The sequence below is a fragment of the Lissotriton vulgaris genome, chromosome 2_1, assembly GCF_964263255.1.
Source record: "Lissotriton vulgaris chromosome 2_1, aLisVul1.2, whole genome shotgun sequence".
Classification (NCBI taxonomy): domain Eukaryota; kingdom Metazoa; phylum Chordata; class Amphibia; order Caudata; family Salamandridae; genus Lissotriton; species Lissotriton vulgaris.
Window position 1 is genome coordinate 1,025,171,906 of NC_141687.1, and position 19,193 is coordinate 1,025,191,098.

The 19,193-nt window shown below is 45.7% G+C and overlaps 1 protein-coding gene across 1 annotated transcript in view; it reads left to right on the top strand.

The window, feature by feature from the left end:
- The first annotated feature begins 16,939 nt into the window (after positions 1-16,939).
- CD302 (CD302 molecule) overlaps positions 16,940-19,193 on the top strand; it is a 162,217-nt gene continuing 159,963 nt past the window's right edge. The window contains exon 1 of the mRNA XM_086956637.1: positions 16,940-17,114. Coding sequence (XP_086812763.1) covers positions 17,036-17,114 — 79 coding nt within the window. The 5' untranslated portion in view covers positions 16,940-17,035. The remainder of the gene's footprint in view (positions 17,115-19,193) is intronic.

Genomic DNA, 19,193 nt, shown 5'->3' on the forward strand with positions numbered 1-19,193 from the left:
CAAATCTATTCGCAGCCACTGTATTGTGACTTTATTGATTATGTTTTTCCTGAGCCTTATGATTATTGCTGCAAGTGTGCTTCTACACATATACTATCCTATTTTCAAGCGTGCAAATTCTCCCTTAAACGTCACTGCAGAGCATTCTTTTAGTGAACTACCCCCTCATGAACTCTCTTACAGACTTGCGCTGCGCAACAATACATTCATCAGTATGTTACATCATTCCCATCAGACCAGCAATGCTACTAATTGTTGGATATGTGGCCGACTCCCTCCCTATCAGAAATACAAAGGAGTTCTGCCTCTTTTCCGTACCCGTTCACACATAATGGGTCCTGTGGTGCATGGTTTAGTTTGATTAATTCCTTGGATTCAGACTCCGTAGTTTACCAGGGTAACTGGGTATGGGGAAACCTGAACGTCGTTCTGCATAAAGTCTGTTTCCCTGACAAGGAGGGTCTCCCCAAAAGGACAGGAACTGATCTAGAAAATGAAGTATATGGATTAGGTAACTTTACACTTAACCTCATGATTCTCAGTGTTGAATCCGAAACAGAATCAGTCTTGCCCGCCATGTCCGTACTTCCAGTCAAGGGTGAATTATGTGTCAGAAAGAATGGTTCAGTACACCTGGGTCATAGTAGATGTACTACTGTGATCGAATTCAGTGATAAGGGCAAGTCTACCTTCAAAGCTTCACGTCCTTCCTACTTCATTTGTGGTCATACCGCCTATATACGCTTACCTCTAGATTGGGATGGCACCTGTTACATTGCATTTCTTTTACCACCTGTTTTCCTAGCCCCTCCTGATTATCATAGAAACACCCACCTAGTGCACAATAGACCACAGAGAGATCTCCCGATTGTCGACTACACTGAAACGGCATGGGAACAATATACAGATTTCAATAAAGGTTTCTTTCCCTATTTAGGTGCTGTCTTTAATAGTAAACTGATACGAAAATTAACTAGAACCCTTGAAGCTGTAGTGAATGAAACTACTTCCGCTTTAGGCAACTTAACAGAGGAGCAGTCTGCGATGCGGATTGTTGTTCTTCAAAATCGTCTCGTCCTTGACATCATCCTGGCCGATAGGGGCGGAGCCTGTAAGGTCATCGGGTCGAGCTGCTGTGTTTTCATTCCAGAAAACGCGCCAACAGTATATAGAGCCATAACACGCCTTCATAAGATTGCAAGTCTGATACATCAGAATCCAGGCACCTGGACTTGGTCCGGTTGGTTCTGGACAACATTGTCAGCCTGGGGATGGAAAGTCCTATCCTTCCTAGGTATTGGCCCTCTCATAGTATTCAGTTGTTGCCTATGTCTGCAATGTGGGCCAGCGATTTGCGACTTGTGCGCCACATCATGTATTCCTCATTCAAGTCCTCATTCAAAACGCCATAAGAAGAAAGAAGAGCAAATGATGTTACATGAACAGATTGATAGATTAATGAGGATTGATATATCATGAAGGGTCCGTAGGGGACAAGGAGGGAATGAGGTAATATGAATTTTTATGGTCAATTGTGTCCCCTATCGTAGACCCCAACGGCTCCATGTACATGCTTCTAGTACATGTAAGTTCCCTCCACAACCAGCTATGAAGACGCAAATACATTTGCGTCCAACGTTAACATGTCCTCTTTCAGATCCACCATGAATGGGTCAGATATTCCGTTCCTAAGTGTGCCTTGCCAACGTCTTTATGTGGTGCACTTTCATGATTCCTAGGCCCTGATTTCTGCCATCGAGTCTCTTTCTGCTTTCTGCCCCTGAAAGCCGCAGCCTGCTGCTTCCTGACCCTTGACTTACTCCCTGGGCGGCGAGCTGTGCCAGGCTCGGCCAGCCTTGCTTGCCAAGACCGTATTCAGCCTTCAAGTTATCTGCTCCGCCCCTCGAAAAATACATTCCTGTCTAGTATTTTAGGTAAACATCCTTCCCAGCTGCAGAGAAAAGGGCCCGGCCTCACTGTCTCCATGCAAGTAATTCATAGCTTCCGTTACCATGGTAGGCCCCTGGCCCCTCACATCTCATGTAGGCACGTAGTCACATATGCACGCATTAGCAGTCAGTATAGAATAGCCTCTGCCCGAGAGACCTTTCCTTTTAGATAATACAGTTCCTCAAACACAAGATATTAGATATGATTTGGGATTAGGTTGTTCTGACACTCCAGACTTCTGTCTCCACATGTAGGGCTAAATGTCAAGTCCCCTTCACCCTCCAGTTGCACGTCAATCATACATCATGCTGCTGCGCGCGCATCTCTGCCATCTGTTTTTGCTGACTCTGCAGGATCCTTCCAGGGATCCACCCACTTATGACACCTTTATGTGACGTTTCTAGCACACACCTCCGTGTACGCCCTAGTGCACGCCTCCTGTTACGTATTTCTGCTCTTATCTCGTTTCTCTCAGCTGTTACGCCTTCTGCATTCAATATTACTGTATGAAATGACTATATATATACTTACTTGTTAATAAATCATTGTACATGTCCATTGCAATTCCTACCCTGAACCCTCGTGGCGATGGGTCATGCTACCATTGGTTCGAACCAATTCCTTTTTTTAGGAATAAACCCCATTTTAAAAAACCTCAGATACCACGGACTCTGCCTTCTTATTTTGACTGAGTTATTCTTATTGAACTTTACCGCATAAACTCCGTATAGGTAATTAAAATTTACCACAAAGTCTTCAGCTGGATGTCAACGAACCAGCTGAAGCTCAATGGGGAGAAGACTGAGATCCTTCTCTTAGGTAAAAACAGAGACCTTTGGCAGGATACTCACTGGCCGCCATCCCTGGGCGCTTTCCCTATTCCAGCTACCCAGGTTAGAAACTTAGGGGTGCAAATCGATGACACACTATCGATGAAACAACAGGTCAACAAAGTGGCGGGTACTTGCTTCACTATCCTCAAATGGCTGCGGAAGATTATATGGATGTTACCTGTTGATACCCAGAAGACCGTGGTCAATGCCCTTATTACATCACGGCTTGACTACGGTAACATCCTTTACCTGGGTTCCAACTTAGCCGTGATCAGACGGTTGCAGCTTGTCCAGAACTCCGCAGCCAGGTTGCTGTGTAAAATCCCCAGGACAGCGAGGATTTCTAAGTACCTTAAGGACCTGCATTGGCTCAGGGTGGAGAACCGGGTTCGGTTCAAAGCCCTGAGCTATATGTTTAAAATAAAGGCAGGAACCGCACCAAAGTATTTGGAAAAATTAGTTAGGCCCTACTTTCCTGCACGTAATCTCCGCTCTCTGAATGCAGCAAACTTTGTGGTACCCAGATTTAAACTGGCCAGAGTGGGAGGGAGATCCTTTTCCTATCTGGGGCCAGTCCTCTGGAACTCCCTTCCTCCAGCTATACGAAAGGAGGAAAACTTTGCCAGCTTTAAAAAAAGCGTTAAAACCTGGCTTTTCAATAAATAATTGTGGTATCTGGCCGCCTGCTTTCTGTGCTGTTTGGTTCTTAGTCCTGGCGCCGGGAAACCCTTTGTGGGTATCTGTGCGCACTACAAATGCAAAAAATAAATAAATAAATAAATAAATATTACACCACACAATACTTCTTTAGGGAGTCTTTGGTCATGTGTGCCCGGTCTTTCCTTCCCATGTAGACATTTTTCTGTGAAAAGGCCCTCTCAACATTGGCACCTAAAACAGGCAACGCCAAAACAGCAGTACGCAATTTGCTAACTCTGGCCACTGACATAGCTTTCCATGTCTATGATAGTGCACCTGAAGATTTTGATTCTCTAGGACAGGTTCTGCAACATATGTGTAGAACTGGGTGCACATGCCCTCAGTTATTGAAGCAGTCAAAAACGAAGCAATACTTTTCAAAGTCTGGAGAAAATTCCCCTCTACAAAAAGGATCTAGAACTTGTGCAGAGTACCTCAGTGAGGCATCATTTCCCTTCAAATACCATGGCTGCTTAAGGGACATGTCTATGCATCATTGCAAGCCATTTCACTTGTACTGTAAAATAAACTTTCCTGAATTGCTCCTCAACATTTCTTTGCTTACCAAGTGGCAAGAATTCTAACATGGAACATGTTGCATTGCCAAAGTCACTAAATGTGGTGCCTAGCCTACTCTCAACGAGATGTTTCACATCTACACCAATTACGATGACCACATGGTAGACAAGGGTGGTGTCAGACTCTAGTTTTTTTATTATGTCCACTTCAGCAGTCATGTTTTCCTGTAAAAGTCTAACAATGCAGTAGAGTGTACCTTTTTCACTTTACTATCAATATGAGACCAAAGATCCTCACATTTCTTGCCTTTGGCATCATCACTAAGCAGAAATTCTGTAAATGGTCGCTACATGGATAATATAGCATTCACGGCCTCTAGGACTGAGAACCCCAGCTAAATGACAAAGTTGGGATGACTCTTTGTTTGATGCCACACAAAGCACAAAATTAGAAATATTAGCATTTTAGTTCCCACGCATAATGAAACAGTGCACAAGAATGGGCTACACAGTCAATAGCATTCTTCATTAACTCTGAAGATTGTTAAGATGCTTTCAGCATACCATCTAACAAGTGGCAAGTATTTCTTACAGCGAAGCACTTCAGCTCAGATATCAATTTTGACATAACCTTTTCATATATGTATCTGAATTCCGCAAATGTAAACAGTATCACTCCAATCTTTGTTGATCTTGGTAAGATTTGTTTGCAGCAGCATTCCAAGTGACACTCCATTCCATGTTTTCCAAACATCTGGTGTCATGTTTTCACCACTATCCCAGATGCTTGGTGACAGCACTCTTTTCACATATACCTGTCACTACACCTTGCATGGAATGTTTAAGGCCTGGGGTATTCACCTACTATCAATACTGACTCACTAGAAAAGAGGGCTGATGTATCAAAGGGTTTCACCCATTCTCTATCTGTGGGCAAATGTGATGGTACATATTGGAAAAGATTCTTATTAAACCAGCCTTTTTACCTATCAGTGAAAGAATCAAACATAGCCAAAATATCAAATTTGATTTTGATATTTCCTGATTCTCTATAGTTTATAAAATAATTAAATAAGACATCAAACATGCTTCTAAACCCTGCATCTAGACTAAAGACCACACAACTGGAAAAAGGAAGAAACAATATGTTAATGACATCTCTAAACATCAAAACTCAAACAGAATAATGTTAGCCCAGTCTTTCTTGCAGCTGCCTTGTATAACAAAGTTACATTGTATTGACCACTCCAGGAAGAAATAAAAATGACTCTTTCAGTCACCTTTTCCTTTCTCTGAATGGCATTTAGTTTGTGGTTGCGAAGGTGTTTTTTCAGTATTCACATGTTTACACTGGTCAGGGCTATTTTCCTTTCGGTGGGATTTTATTAGTTATTATAGATTTAAACCTAAAACAGAATAGCCTATGTATAATCTTCACTAACCCTATCACAGTGCAACATACTTTGGAGCCATGCAGAGTCAGTGGAGACCTTCATCCAGCCTGAGTGCAGTGCCAAACGTTTAGCAAGGAGAAGTGCCACAGAGGCAAACCTGCTAGTGGACCTGGGGATATCACAGGTGTACCCCAACAATGACATCAAGAGATCAGGTGTAACTGTGATATCAATCATGGTAGAGAGAAGGCAGAAAATATCCGACTAGCAGCGCCCTATACGAGGACATACCCAGATTAAATGTAGGAAATCGACATCTAGGGCATGGCATTTGGAGCATAGAGTACAGTGTTTAGGATCAAAGTTCGCAATATCTGTAAGCGAGATGTATGCCCAGTGAAGGGAGTTTATGCTTGTGATTAACAGAGACAAGTTTTGTTTGGGTGCAGCAATAGGACCAAATCTTGTCTGATAGTGGATAGCCCAGGTTATTACCCCAAGCCTCCCAAGCACACCCACTAGAGTCAGATTTCATGGCTATGCACGCACGATATACCTTGGAGATAAGTTGATCCCCATTGAAATCAGTGAACTAAAATTATATTCATAAAGGCCTTAAGTGATTATCATAGTCTCTACAAAGTCGCCCGTGCAGAGTTTTTCTCCCAAAAGATCTTACATGCACAAAACTGCACTAAAACGCTAAAGGAACTATCCGGCACTGTGAAACTGACGACCTCCCCTGCCTTTACCCATCGTCAGTGTGAAAAACTTGCTTTGTTCTTCATTGACAAAGTTGAAATTATACATTCCTTGTTGCAAAGCAAAAACCCACAGGATGCCTCACAAGAGCCAGTACTGTCAACAACCCATTGAAAACAGGTATTCACCCAAAGGAACGCCTAACGTCTTACATAAACCCATTATAAAACAAAAATGACTTGAAACAAGATATCCTTTTGACTTATAGCCATTAACAAACTGCTTTAGTCGAAAACATAGAATGATTTAAAGATATTCTTTAAGACAAATATGTGCATTGGAGTTACCAGCATGTATTACTTGAACTCTTCCTTGCCTTTGATCTTATTCCTCATCCCAAGCTTCTACGGAGACTTGACAACATCAGACTGCAGGGAGGTAAATGAAGCAGATTGCATCTTTTCTATCAGACAGTTCATCATCTCACTTTATCCCTTTGGGTCACTCCATTCAGTTCACAACTAATGTGCCTTACAGTTCTACCTCCCCTATAACATTTGCCTTGGCTCTCCACCGGACCTAGTCTCCTCCTTCAACCTCAACTATTACTGCTATGCAGATAATTCATAAAATAGATTTAAGTATCAACACCCATCTGACTTAAGTGGGCATTGCCTCTAGAGGTCACGTAAAGGATGATCTCGAGGCACAGCAAAATAAACATGTCACAAATAAAAATATTTATGTGCGGCAAAAGGATCAAGCACCAGTCATGAACAATTTGGCGTTAGCAGCCAGGTCCCACAAACAACTCAACCCTAGTTAGTAATCTAGGGGTAACCGTGGGCTACAATATTTCAATCATAATGAGATTGTTTTTTAATAAACTGCAAACTGTGTCACTTCTTTCCCTCATATTGGTTATAAAGACACCTCAGCTGCATTGCTCGAAATGCTTGACCCACCCCACCAGCTGGAAGTGTCCCCCAATTATCCTTCTACCTTTGTTTGGCACTCGTTTATAACATGCACACGTCACTTTTCTTTTGTATCACACCGTTTGCTACCTCTTACATTTTGTTTGCTTTCAATTCTTGCACAAGTGCCACCATTGCCTACGTAATGTTTGTTTTTGTGTTTGAGTGTCCTCCATTTATTGACGCTTTTTTAACCTGCACACATGTCACTTTTTTTTCTCCTGTAATGCACCGTTTGCTACCTCTTGTATTTTGTTGGCTCACGATTGTCACTTTTGCCTTATGTAATGTAACGTTTGCTTTTGTAATTTGCTTTCTTGTATCATGTATCAGTTCTGTTCCTATTGTGAAGCGCTCTGACACCTTCGGGTAAAGCCACTCACTTGCCTAATTGAACGCTGCTGCCTGTTGTGGTTAGGACGCTCTGAAGGTCCGCGCAACAAAGTCCTTTGCATTGCTGATTGTTGCCTCCCCTGACGAGGACTCGCTGGTGGGAGCGAGCTCTGCAATCGGCAGAGCTAGTCTAGCGCTCCCGGCTGGAGACCCGAGGGTAGAGGCTTGGGCGAATCACCAGCAGCTAGCCGGGGGACTGCGAGGACCAGCAATCTCCACCTTGCTCAGCTGGTTCCTCTTCCCCCGGCGGCCACGCCCACGGACACGCCCACCGCCGACTGCCTTCAAAACCTTTCGTGATACCCGCTTCGCGGGTGCCACTCACTTGCCTAATTGAACGCTGCTGCCTGTTGTGGTTAGGACGCTCTGAAGGTCCGCGCAACAAAGTCCTTTGCATTGCTGATTGTTGCCTCCCCTGACGAGGACTCGCTGGTGGGAGCGAGCTCTGCAATCGGCAGAGCTAGTCTAGCGCTGCCGGCTGGAGACCCGAGGGTAGAGGCTTGGGCGAATCACCAGCAGCTAGCCGGGGGACTGCGAGGACCAGCAATCTCCACCTTGCTCAGCTGGTTCCTCTTCCCCCGGCGGCCACGCCCACGGACACGCCCACCGCCGACTGCCTTCAAAACCTTTCGTGATACCCGCTTCGCGGGTGCCACTCACTTGCCTAATTGAACGCTGCTGCCTGTTGTGGTTAGGACGCTCTGAAGGTCCGCACAACAAAGTCCTTTGCATTGCTGATTGTTGCCTCCCCTGACGAGGACTCGCTGGTGGGAGCGAGCTCTGCAATCGGCAGAGCTAGTCTAGCGCTCCCGGCTGGAGACCCGAGGGTAGAGGCTTGGGCGAATCACCAGCAGCTAGCCGGGGGACTGCGAGGACCAGCAATCTCCACCTTGCTCAGCTGGTTCCTCTTCCTCCGGCGGCCACGCCCACGGACACGCCCACCGCCGACTGCCTTCAAAACCTTTCGTGACACCCGCTTCGCGGGTGCCACTCACTTGCCTAATTGAACGCTGCTGCCTGTTGTGGTTAGGACGCTCTGAAGGTCCGCGCAACAAAGTCCTTTGCATTGCTGATTGTTGCCTCCCCTGACGAGGACTCGCTGGTGGGAGCAAGCTCTGCAATCGGCAGAGCTAGTCTAGCGCTCCCGGCTGGAGACCCGAGGGTAGAGGCTTGGGCGAATCACCAGCAGCTAGCCGGGGGACTGCGAGGACCAGCAATCTCCACCTTGCTCAGCTGGTTCCTCTTCCCCCGGCGGCCACGCCCACGGACACGCCCACCGCCGACAAGTGCATAAACAACATCATTTCAACCGCGACGCGGGGCGCGCGCGGGTCGCAGCCCGGGGCGAAGACCGGGCAAAGAGCGGGCCGTTTGAGGCCGTTCGAGAACGTGAGAGTCCGGTCGGGCCCACTCCCCTAAACTCTACATCTTGGATATTCATACACAGGTATCGATCATTTCTCCGAAGCTTGCTGTAAACTACTATTGCCAACTAAAGATTTCCCAACAAACCATCAATTGAAAATGAACACGATATTAAGTAAGCAAAGAAAACCTAAAAAAAATGGGATAGGAGAAAAACTGCTAGGTCCAATGGATGATTTTCTCTCTAAAGCAAACACATTCATTGATCAAAGCATAAGTTTAATTGAGGGGAGAGTTTCAACTGAACTTGCAATCGCAAGGCGATCCTCAATGGGACTACTAGCAACTGCAAGAACCCCAGATACACAGTCAGCTCCTACACAAACAACTGTGGCCACAAACCGACTTAGTCTCCCAAATAACGTAGATCTTTCAGCCTCGCAACTCTCCGTAACATTTTCAGAAAGCGAGTTAGAAAAAACTCCCGAAATTTTCCCTGATCCTACCCCGGAAGAAGTAAGGCAAGCGAGAGGGAGGCGGGAGGGAGCCATAAAGAAAAGGAAGGATAGGAAAAACCCGGACAACACTGAAAACACCAAAGTTACTTTTATTTCTCCTGTAATGCACCGTTTGCTACCTCTTGTATTTTGTTGGCTCACGATTGTCACTTTTGCCTCATGTAATGTAACGTTTGCTTTTGTAATTTGCTTTCTTGTATCATGTATCAGTTCTGTTCCTATTGTGAAGCGCTCTGACACCTTCGGGTAAAGCCACTCACTTGCCTAATTGAACGCTGCTGCCTGTTGTGGTTAGGACCCTCTGAAGGTCCGCGCAACAAAGTCCTTTGCATTGCTGATTGTTGCCTCCCCTGTCGAGGACTCGCTGGTGGGAGCGAGCTCTGCAATCGGCAGAGCTAGTCTAGCGCTCCCGGCTGGAGACCCGAGGGTAGAGGCTTGGGCGAATCACCAGCAGCTAGCCGGGGGACTGCGAGGACCAGCAATCTCCACCTGGCTCAGCTGGTTCCTCTTCCCCCGGCGGCCACGCCCACCGCCGACTGCCTTCAAAACCTTTCGTGATACCCGCTTCGCGGGTGCCACTCACTTGCCTAATTGAACGCTGCTGCCTGTTGTGGTTAGGACGCTCTGAAGGTCCGCGCAACAAAGTCCTTTGCATTGCTGATTGTTGCCTCCCCTGCCGAGGACTCGCTGGTGGGAGCGAGCTCTGCAATCGGCAGAGCTAGTCTAGCGCTGCCGGCTGGAGACCCGAGGGTAGAGGCTTGGGCGAATCACCAGCAGCTAGCCGGGGGACTGCGAGGACCAGCAATCTCCACCTTGCTCAGCTGGTTCCTCTTCCCCCAGCGGCCACGCCCACGGACACGCCCACCGCCGACTGCCTTCAAAACCTTTCGTGACACCCGCTTCGCGGGTGCCACTCACTTGCCTAATTGAACGCTGCTGCCTGTTGTGGTTAGGACGCTCTGAAGGTCCGCGCAACAAAGTCCTTTGCATTGCTGATTGCTGCCTCCCCTGACGAGGACTCGCTGGTGGGAGCGAGCTCTGCAATCGGCAGAGCTAGTCTAGCGCTCCCGGCTGGAGACCCGAGGGTAGAGGCTTGGGCGAATCACCAGCAGCTAGCCGGGGGACTGCGAGGACCAGCAATCTCCACCTTGCTCAGCTGGTTCCTCTTCCCCCGGCGGCCACGCCCACGGACACGCCCACCGCCGACTGCCTTCAAAACCTTTCGTGACACCCGCTTCGCGGGTGCCACTCACTTGCCTCATTGAACGCTGCTGCCTGTTGTGGTTAGGACGCTCTGAAGGTCCGCGCAACAAAGTCCTTTGCATTGCTGATTGTTGCCTCCCCTGACGAGGACTCGCTGGTGGGAGCAAGCTCTGCAATCGGCAGAGCTAGTCTAGCGCTCCCGGCTGGAGACCCGAGGGTAGAGGCTTGGGCGAATCACCAGCAGCTAGCCGGGGGACTGCGAGGACCAGCAATCTCCACCTTGCTCCGCTGGTTCCTCTTCCCCCGGCGGCCACGCCCACGGACACGCCCACCGCCGACAAGTGCATAAACAACATCATTTCAACCGCGACGCGGGGCGCGCGCGGGTCGCAGCCCGGGGCGAAGACCGGGCAAAGAGCGGGCCGTTTGAGGCCGTTCGAGAACGTGAGAGTCCGGTCCGGCCCACTCCCCTAAACTCTACATCTTGGATATTCATACACAGGTATCGATCATTTCTCCGAAGCTTGCTGTAAACTACTATTGCCAACTAAAGATTTCCCAACAAACCATCAATTGAAAATGAACACGAGATCAAGTAAGCAAAGAAAACCTAAAAAAAATGGGATAGGAGAAAAACTGCTAGGTCCAATGGATGATTTTCTCTCTAAAGCAAACACATTCATTGATCAAAGCATAAGTTTAATTGAGGGGAGAGTTTCAACTGAACTTGCAATCGCAAGGCGATCCTCAATGGGACTACTAGCAACTGCAAGAACCCCAGATACACAGTCAGCTCCTACACAAACAACTGTGGCCACAAACCGACTTAGTCTCCCAAATAACGTAGATCTTTCAGCCTCGCAACTCTCCGTAACATTTTCAGAAAGCGAGTTAGAAAAAACTCCCGAAATTTTCCCTGATCCTACCCCGGAAGAAGTAAGGCAAGCGAGAGGGAGGCGGGAGGGAGCCATAAAGAAAAGGAAGGATAGGAAAAACCCGGACAAAACTGAAAACACCAAAGTGACCGATCACATAGACCTGATTGGCACTACAAATCCGGCAGCATTATTCCACCATACTCCTGCCCCAAGTAACAATGCAATAACTATACATCAGCCACCACAGAATCTCCAAGATATCTCCATCACAGACTCCTCAGTCCCACAATTAAAGGGCAAGGAAAGAGATTCATCAAGATTAATCAAGGAGATAGCTTCCCTCCTAGATTCCTACATTCGCCCATTAGAGACCAGACTCAGCAATATTGAGGCCCAATTAACAAAAATCTCTGGTGCCCCTAAGCCAACACCTTCACAGGGACTGCCAAAAGTAGGCCCAAACACCTCGACCACTCTGCCCATACACAAGAAATCTGTACCTTTACCTGCCCCGCTGCCCAAACAGCAACCCATAGTAAAATTCCCTACAGTATCAAAGGCTTCTACGGTACAGAAACCCACCCCTAAGGTCCTGACCATTCCACCACAAATTAATTCCTTACCTAATACACCTGTAGTAAATACGCCAACCGCAAACACGCCGGCCCCCAAAACTCCTGCCACTAAAAAGACAAATCCAACAAATAACAAAGGAGCCCCGAGAGGGACTACTGATCACAGGCTCCCCTTAAACATGCCACCTGAGGCATGCCCATATGTGGTAGTAATGATGGGGGTCCCTGAACTAACAGGAGAGGGCACGGAACCCAACTGGTCATTGAAGAACAAAGTCCAGTATTGGCTGAACACAAATCGACCCGTTCCGCCAACCTGGAAAAGCAGAATAACAACAGTCTGCAGGACCTCGTGGGTGGGGCATAGGAAAAAAACTATCCGGGGAGACTGTATAGTGATCACTTTTGAGGACCCCAGTATAGTTGAGTATATCTGTTCCTGGGAACATAATAACATCGCTGGGGGGATTGCTACAAGATCCCTGTCCTATTTTTACCCAAAAAGATATAATAATAATTCTACACATGAGATTGATAACATCTGGCGAAAACCAATTCCTCAGCCATGGGAGCTAGATGTCGCCGGCCCAAAACTATCTCAGCGACACAGTGACCTTGACAACTCTTGGTGGTCAGTAAATCAGAACTACCAACAAAAAGAAGCCCTGTGGCAGACTATGGGCCCACAAAACAGACTTAGAAACTGGGATCAGTGGGAGAGACCACCCTATCAACCATATAGACCCACCTATAGAGACACCACGTATGGGCAAAACTGGCCAGGCATACCGACCATGAACCGGTTCAGTTGCCTGGAAATGGTCAATTGACCAAGAGTCAAATCCCCGGAGCCCCTACATACAACCTCGGCCACATCCAATCTTATCCCAGCCCCATTACAAATCAAAAAGGCAGACTCAGAAAAAGAAATCCTACAGCTCCCGGTGATCTTTTGGAATGTGGCGGGCCTTCGAAATAAAATAGAGGATGGTTCACCGCCGGTTTCTTGGAAGATGCTGAAATCATATGCTTACAAGAAACCTGGGCCACGACGCCCCTACATCTTGTAGGATACAAGACATATACACCCCCCGCCCTTCCAAGTAGCTCAGGTAGACCTAAAGGGGGGCTGGTAACCTACATAGCAAATACTATTTCCGATATGAAGGTTTCAAAGGTAGATCTATTACCAAATTTCCAGTTGCTCACCCTCACAACTGGGAAAAAACTCTTTATCACAATAATCAACTTATACAATAACTTAGATGACGATAACTTCTTTAACACCCTCTCCCTAATTCAAGATAAAATAACTGAACATCGGCACCCCAATGAGAGAACGGAAAATGCCCATATACTTTGGGGAGGAGACTTCAACCTACACCCCTGCCCGAACAATTACACCTGTGGACTGGTGGACGAACACGAGAACCCACTCGTCCACTTTACCCATTCAAGAGCGGGGTTAGCTATGAACAAGATACTTTCAGACTTGGACCTTCAAATAATAAACCCCACACTATACCCAGACAATAAACTAGAACCTACCTATCGAGGAAGGGGCCATGAGACCACTGTTGACTACGTAATTGTTACAGAAGGCCTTAAAGAGCAAACTAATAACTTTAAAATTCTGGAAAACACCCTCAGCGACCATTCTGCTTTAAGCCTGAATCTACAAATGAATCAACCAAGAACATTGATGGCAACAATAGCAAATACCCTAGCACAAAACAGGCTCGAACTGGGCAAAAAAAACGGATATACCATAAAATGGGAAAAAGTGGACCCCAATAAACTCACTAACATGTTAGTAAAGTCCGTTTATAATAACATTTTGATTTGCCTTGACCCACACGCAGAACCAAAGCAAATCCTGGAAAATTTCAAGACGATACTAGAACAAGTCAAAAAACTGTTAACCAAATCACCCAATCAAAATAAATCAAGCACTACAGGTTGGTTTAACCACGACTGTACCAAGGCACAGACCAACCTGAGAAAAGCACTTGGAAATCCAAATAGAGACAAAACAAACATCCAAGATCTTCGGCGGGAGTACAATAATGTCAGAAAAGCAAGGAAAAAGGAGTTGAAACAGTCCTTGTGCACTCTTGAAAGATAGCCAGGCCTTCTGGAGAATTGTTAAGTCGCCTCTGTTAACGGACTCCAACATCCCAAAGATAGACGTGGCCATTGATGAGGAATCTTGGGTGAACCACTTTTCAAAAATTTTTGAACTAACATCAATAACAGAGGAACACCATTCTAACCTCCAACCAGTATTATATTCAATACCAATAGATTTTGAACTACAGGATGTTGAAATGGCGCTATCATTGAGCAAGAGTGGTAAAGCACCCGGCCCCGATGGGGGCCCAGTTGATCTATTTAAACACCTTCCTGATCTCTGGGCACCAATACTCACAAGAGTATGCACAGCAGCAGCGAAACTCGGCCTACTGGAGTCATGGTCATGCTCCATCATGGTCCCCATCTTCAAGAAGGGGGACCGTCCAGACACAAAGTGTTATCGACCAATATCGCTGCTTGACTCCCTGGGCAAAGTAGTGGGCAGAGTTGTTCTAGAAAAATTACAGCAATGGGCAGAAGACAAAAATATCCTCTCGGATTTACAGTTTGGATTTAGGGAGGGCTTTGGAACAGTTGAACAGGCCCTAAACTTAAGCTTGCTAGCATCAAAATACATCCATGCTAAACCAGGGTCCATTTACATGGTATACGTGGATTTGTCCTCCGCGTTTGACTGTGTATCACACGCGAAGCTCTGGTCACTGCTGAGCTCAATAGGGGTAGACCCTCCCCTCCTGGATTTTCTGAGGGAGTTATACGGCGAAGCCTCGGCAAGAGTGAGATATGGGACAAAAGGAGAACTGACTGCATCGTTTAGGGTAGAGCGGGGAGTAAGGCAAGGCTGCGTCCTGGCCCCCTTCCTCTTCTCTCTGTACACCAATGGCTTAGAAGAGACCATGTTGAGGGGGGGGAGGGACTTGCCTAGAGTGAAACATCGCCCGATCCCCGCTCTGCTCTATGCGGATGACGCAGTTATTTTAGCACGTACCCCTATTGAACTCCAGAAATCCCTATCTAAATACGCGGATTTTATGGGTGCTTTGGACTTGCACATCAACGTTAAAAAAACTTTTGTCATGGTAGCGGGTGGACAACGAAAAGCCACTAAGTCAATCTTCTTGAAAAACCAAAAAATTGAAAAGACCTCGCAATACCCATATTTAGGCATCATGATCGATGACAGCGTAAACTGGAAAGCAGCGGTTGAGGCTAGGAGACATCTCTTTAAACGAGCTATTCTGGCGCTGATGAAGTTCTCCAATAAACTTGGAAAAAGACCACCAGCAGAACTGCTACAGATTTACGCCGCAAAATGCCAAGCCATTGCACTATACGGTGCAGGGATTTGGGGACATACAGCTATTTGTTCACTCCAAAAAGAGGAAAATATCTTCATGAGATTCCTTTTGTCAACCCCAAGAGGCACTTCCACCTATGCCTCACACATGGAACTGGGAATCCCATATATTGAAGATTTAATAAAGATCCAACCTCTTTTACTTTGGAGGCGCGTCTGGCTGTCGGAAAGTAATAGCCTGACTAAAAATATTTTACGGGACACCATGGAACTGGACCATGCACAGAAAATAGTCTGGCTTTCCTATGTAAGACATTTCTTTTCCGATTTAGGATTACAAAAGTACTATCATACTCCAGAAAAACTGAAAGAAATATCCAAGAAAGAACTGAAACAAATCGCGCTGAGCCACCTAGAGTCCTTGAGATTGACTTTGCTGGCATCCAAAAAATCTGTCATTCATGCAAATATTATACAGCAGTCTCCGAAAATCCAGTTATATTTGACCTTGGAGCTTACAGCATATGACAAGATGCTCCTAACAAGGTTCAGATTGAATCTTTTTTATAGACTAGTGACATTTCCCGAAAAAAACAATTGGAACATACACATGGACCCGTGCCCATGTGATGATCTGTCCCAACAGTCTACCATTCACACAATTTTGTTCTGCAAGTTCTTCCACACCCACCGAAAAATCTGGCTAACTCCTTTATTAAAAAGATGGGGCCACAGACAATGTCGTCCAGCCATGCTAGCACTCCAGACTTTGGACTCCGAATGCACTTGTTACCACGTACTTAATTTTTTAAAGTGCATCATGAGGCATAGAAACAACCTGTGAAATAGAGGAAAAAAACAGAAAGTTACTACTGCCCTTTACTAACTTTGCACAGTATTTGCTCGTATGCTTTTAAAACAAAAGAAACACTTTTTATAATAATTGCATTTAAAAAAAAAAAAAAAATTCGTGTATTTTGTATGTTATGATAACTTTTATGGTTTTGCACTGCTAAAAAACCGAATAAAGATTATTATTATTATTAAGTCTGCGCTATATAAAAATGCATAAATAAATAAATAAATAAACCCCCGTCCCCAAGATTGGGTCTAGTTGTGCCCCTGCTGCACACCATGCAGGACTCAAGGTCTCCTGGGCAGGGCGCGGATTGACACTGCTGGTTAAACATCCCACATCTTCCGTGACTGTCAATTTAAGAACTGGAACCAAGTTCGAGCCTCCGTACAGGCTCAACATCTTGCGAGAAAAGAAATGGCCTTAAAACTGGTACTCATGTAAAGCGTGACTGACCTTTGGACCAAGTTCGCGCTATAGAAGATTGCAAAAAAAATCATGGAAGCCTGTAGAGGATTAAACGTGTATTTTGTGCTGACTTTGAAACTGTGGCTACAAAGGATCCGCTTTTCTGGTACCTCGTTCCTATATGTTGCTCAATAGAAAGCGGAATTAAGCAGAGACTGGAACTGGCTTGATGACGGACGTCTTTCCTCACAAATCAGGCCTGGGAGTAACAGATCCCTCCCCGCCCAGTAAGCAAAGCAACGCCCCCGGAGGGGTCAGACAGAATCAGTTCACTGTTTTCGTCTCTCTTCGGACTGGAGCACAAATTGTCAAACCATGAAATCCGATGTCTGTTTGTTCCAGATAGTCTCTGTTTTCCTCTTTCTGGACTCGATCCGTGCTGGAGGAAAGGAAGGTAAGTGAACTTTCCAGATTCCGACTAGAATGCAGCTGCTGCTCTGATGCGAGCTGCGTTGATCTGTGCCTCCACATTTTTCGAAATCAGAAGTTATGCAGCAGCAGTGATTGCAAACCCACCCTCCCCTCATTCAGGGAGGAAGCAGTGTGTCTGCCGGCTTGTGCACGTAGGAAAACAGCGGATTCCTTTTGCTCTTCAGCTAGATGGTGTTTATATGAGCTACAGGTATGAAACCGAACGACGAAATTACAAGCAAAGCTGATGGACATTTGCCGTTTACAGGGACTTGCTTTTAAAAAAGTGTTTCACAAGAAACACATCTTGTGCGTGTTCGGTGAATGGTACTGGTTCAGCCTGACCAAGGGCTTCATAAACCTTTCCTCCACCAGAGATCAAATAAGGTAACGGTTCAACTTTTATAAAAAGTAAATCTTAGTTATCCCCAAGATGTCTGTTACATAAAATCCTATATCTACACTGTGCAGTTGAAAACATGTTTATTTGTAAAGTACACACCTTAAAAACAAACAAAAAAACAAGCATTGGCAATGCCAATAGGTCTCTCAAGCTAAACCTACAAATCTGTGTAGGTTAGTGACTGACCCCTTCCCATCATTGCTGCTACCAGAGAGAAACGGCAAACATTGTCTAATTATCTAAGACACTTTAATAGCATCCCAATGGCATGTGTTTGGGCTAAAAGTTGATGTTCAGGATGCTGGATAAATAAATAAAAGTATTACAGCTGTGAGAAAGGCAACCACTTTTTTTAATGGAAGCACACACCATCTGCTGAATCAAAACATGTACTTCTGACTCACAAACTGTGGGCGTAGTCGAAGCCCCACTATAGTGATGCTCACATAATTGTCTGGCGACAGCTGCGCTATCAGGCCGGGCCATACAAATACGAAATTGTTTTTTGGAGTTCTGAAGCGATCCTATCTTGGTTACACTGATCAACTTTATTGCACGGGGAGATGTTTTTAGATTGTTGCACATAGTGTAGTCAGATCGGCAGTGATATATAGAGAGTCACTATGGTCAAATCACGCGTCAAAATGAATCAAATAACAGAGATTATAGGTCCTGTCAACATAAAGGGGTTTAATAATGCCTCATTCAAACAGACCCTGTCCCCCTGATATGGAAACAAGCCAGTGTCACTCTGCTAGTGAAGAAACCCTCAGCAGATAGTAAAATCCTTTCTAACTGCAGATTCATTTCACTCCTTCTGCTGCCACAAGATTTTGGAAGCCATAATAAATAAATAACTCTCAGAATTTCTGGAATCCAACTATCTTTTGCATCATTCCCAATCAGGCTTCCGCTCATGGCACAGCACCTAAACTGTGTTGCTGGAAGTCTTGAAGTCACTAAAAATATCCTTAGATCACAGACACAATGCTGCACTCACTCTGTTACATCTATCAGTGGCTTTTGGTACTGTCCCAAATAGCATCTTCCTACAATACCTATTTAACTGTGGTGTCAAGGAAGAGGTCTTAGATTGGCTGACCATGTTTGTTTCAGAGCGAGAACAATCGGTCTAGACAAAACCTAATTTTTCCAAAACCAAACCTCTAAAATGTGGGGTTTCCCAGGGCTCCTCACTCAGCCATCTCTATTCAATGTTTACATGTCTCCCCTGGTCACTCTGATAGAGTTGTTCGGTTCACTATAGTTTCATATGCTGATGGCACCTAGTTAGTAATTTCCTATGAGGGCAACTCAGACGCCAACAACGACTCCTCAAATTGTATGAAATCAGTCTTAGGTGGATTAAAAAAAGCCAACTATAATGTAATCCGGAAAATAAAAAAATCTTATTGTTAGAATCTAATCCTTTTCCAGGTTGGGCTAGCGCATGCACTCAAGATCTTCCCACCCCTCCTCCGCCCACTTTGGCAGAGAGAAATCTAGGAGTCATCTTCGACAACGATCTTTCTTTTAAAACTCAGATCCACTCAATAGCCAGACACTGAATGTGAATGTTCAAAGTTCTTAGAAAATTCCTTCCCCTTCTTCACTGGGAGGCCCGCAAAACAGTAGCCCCGAGCCACAATTCTCTCCCAA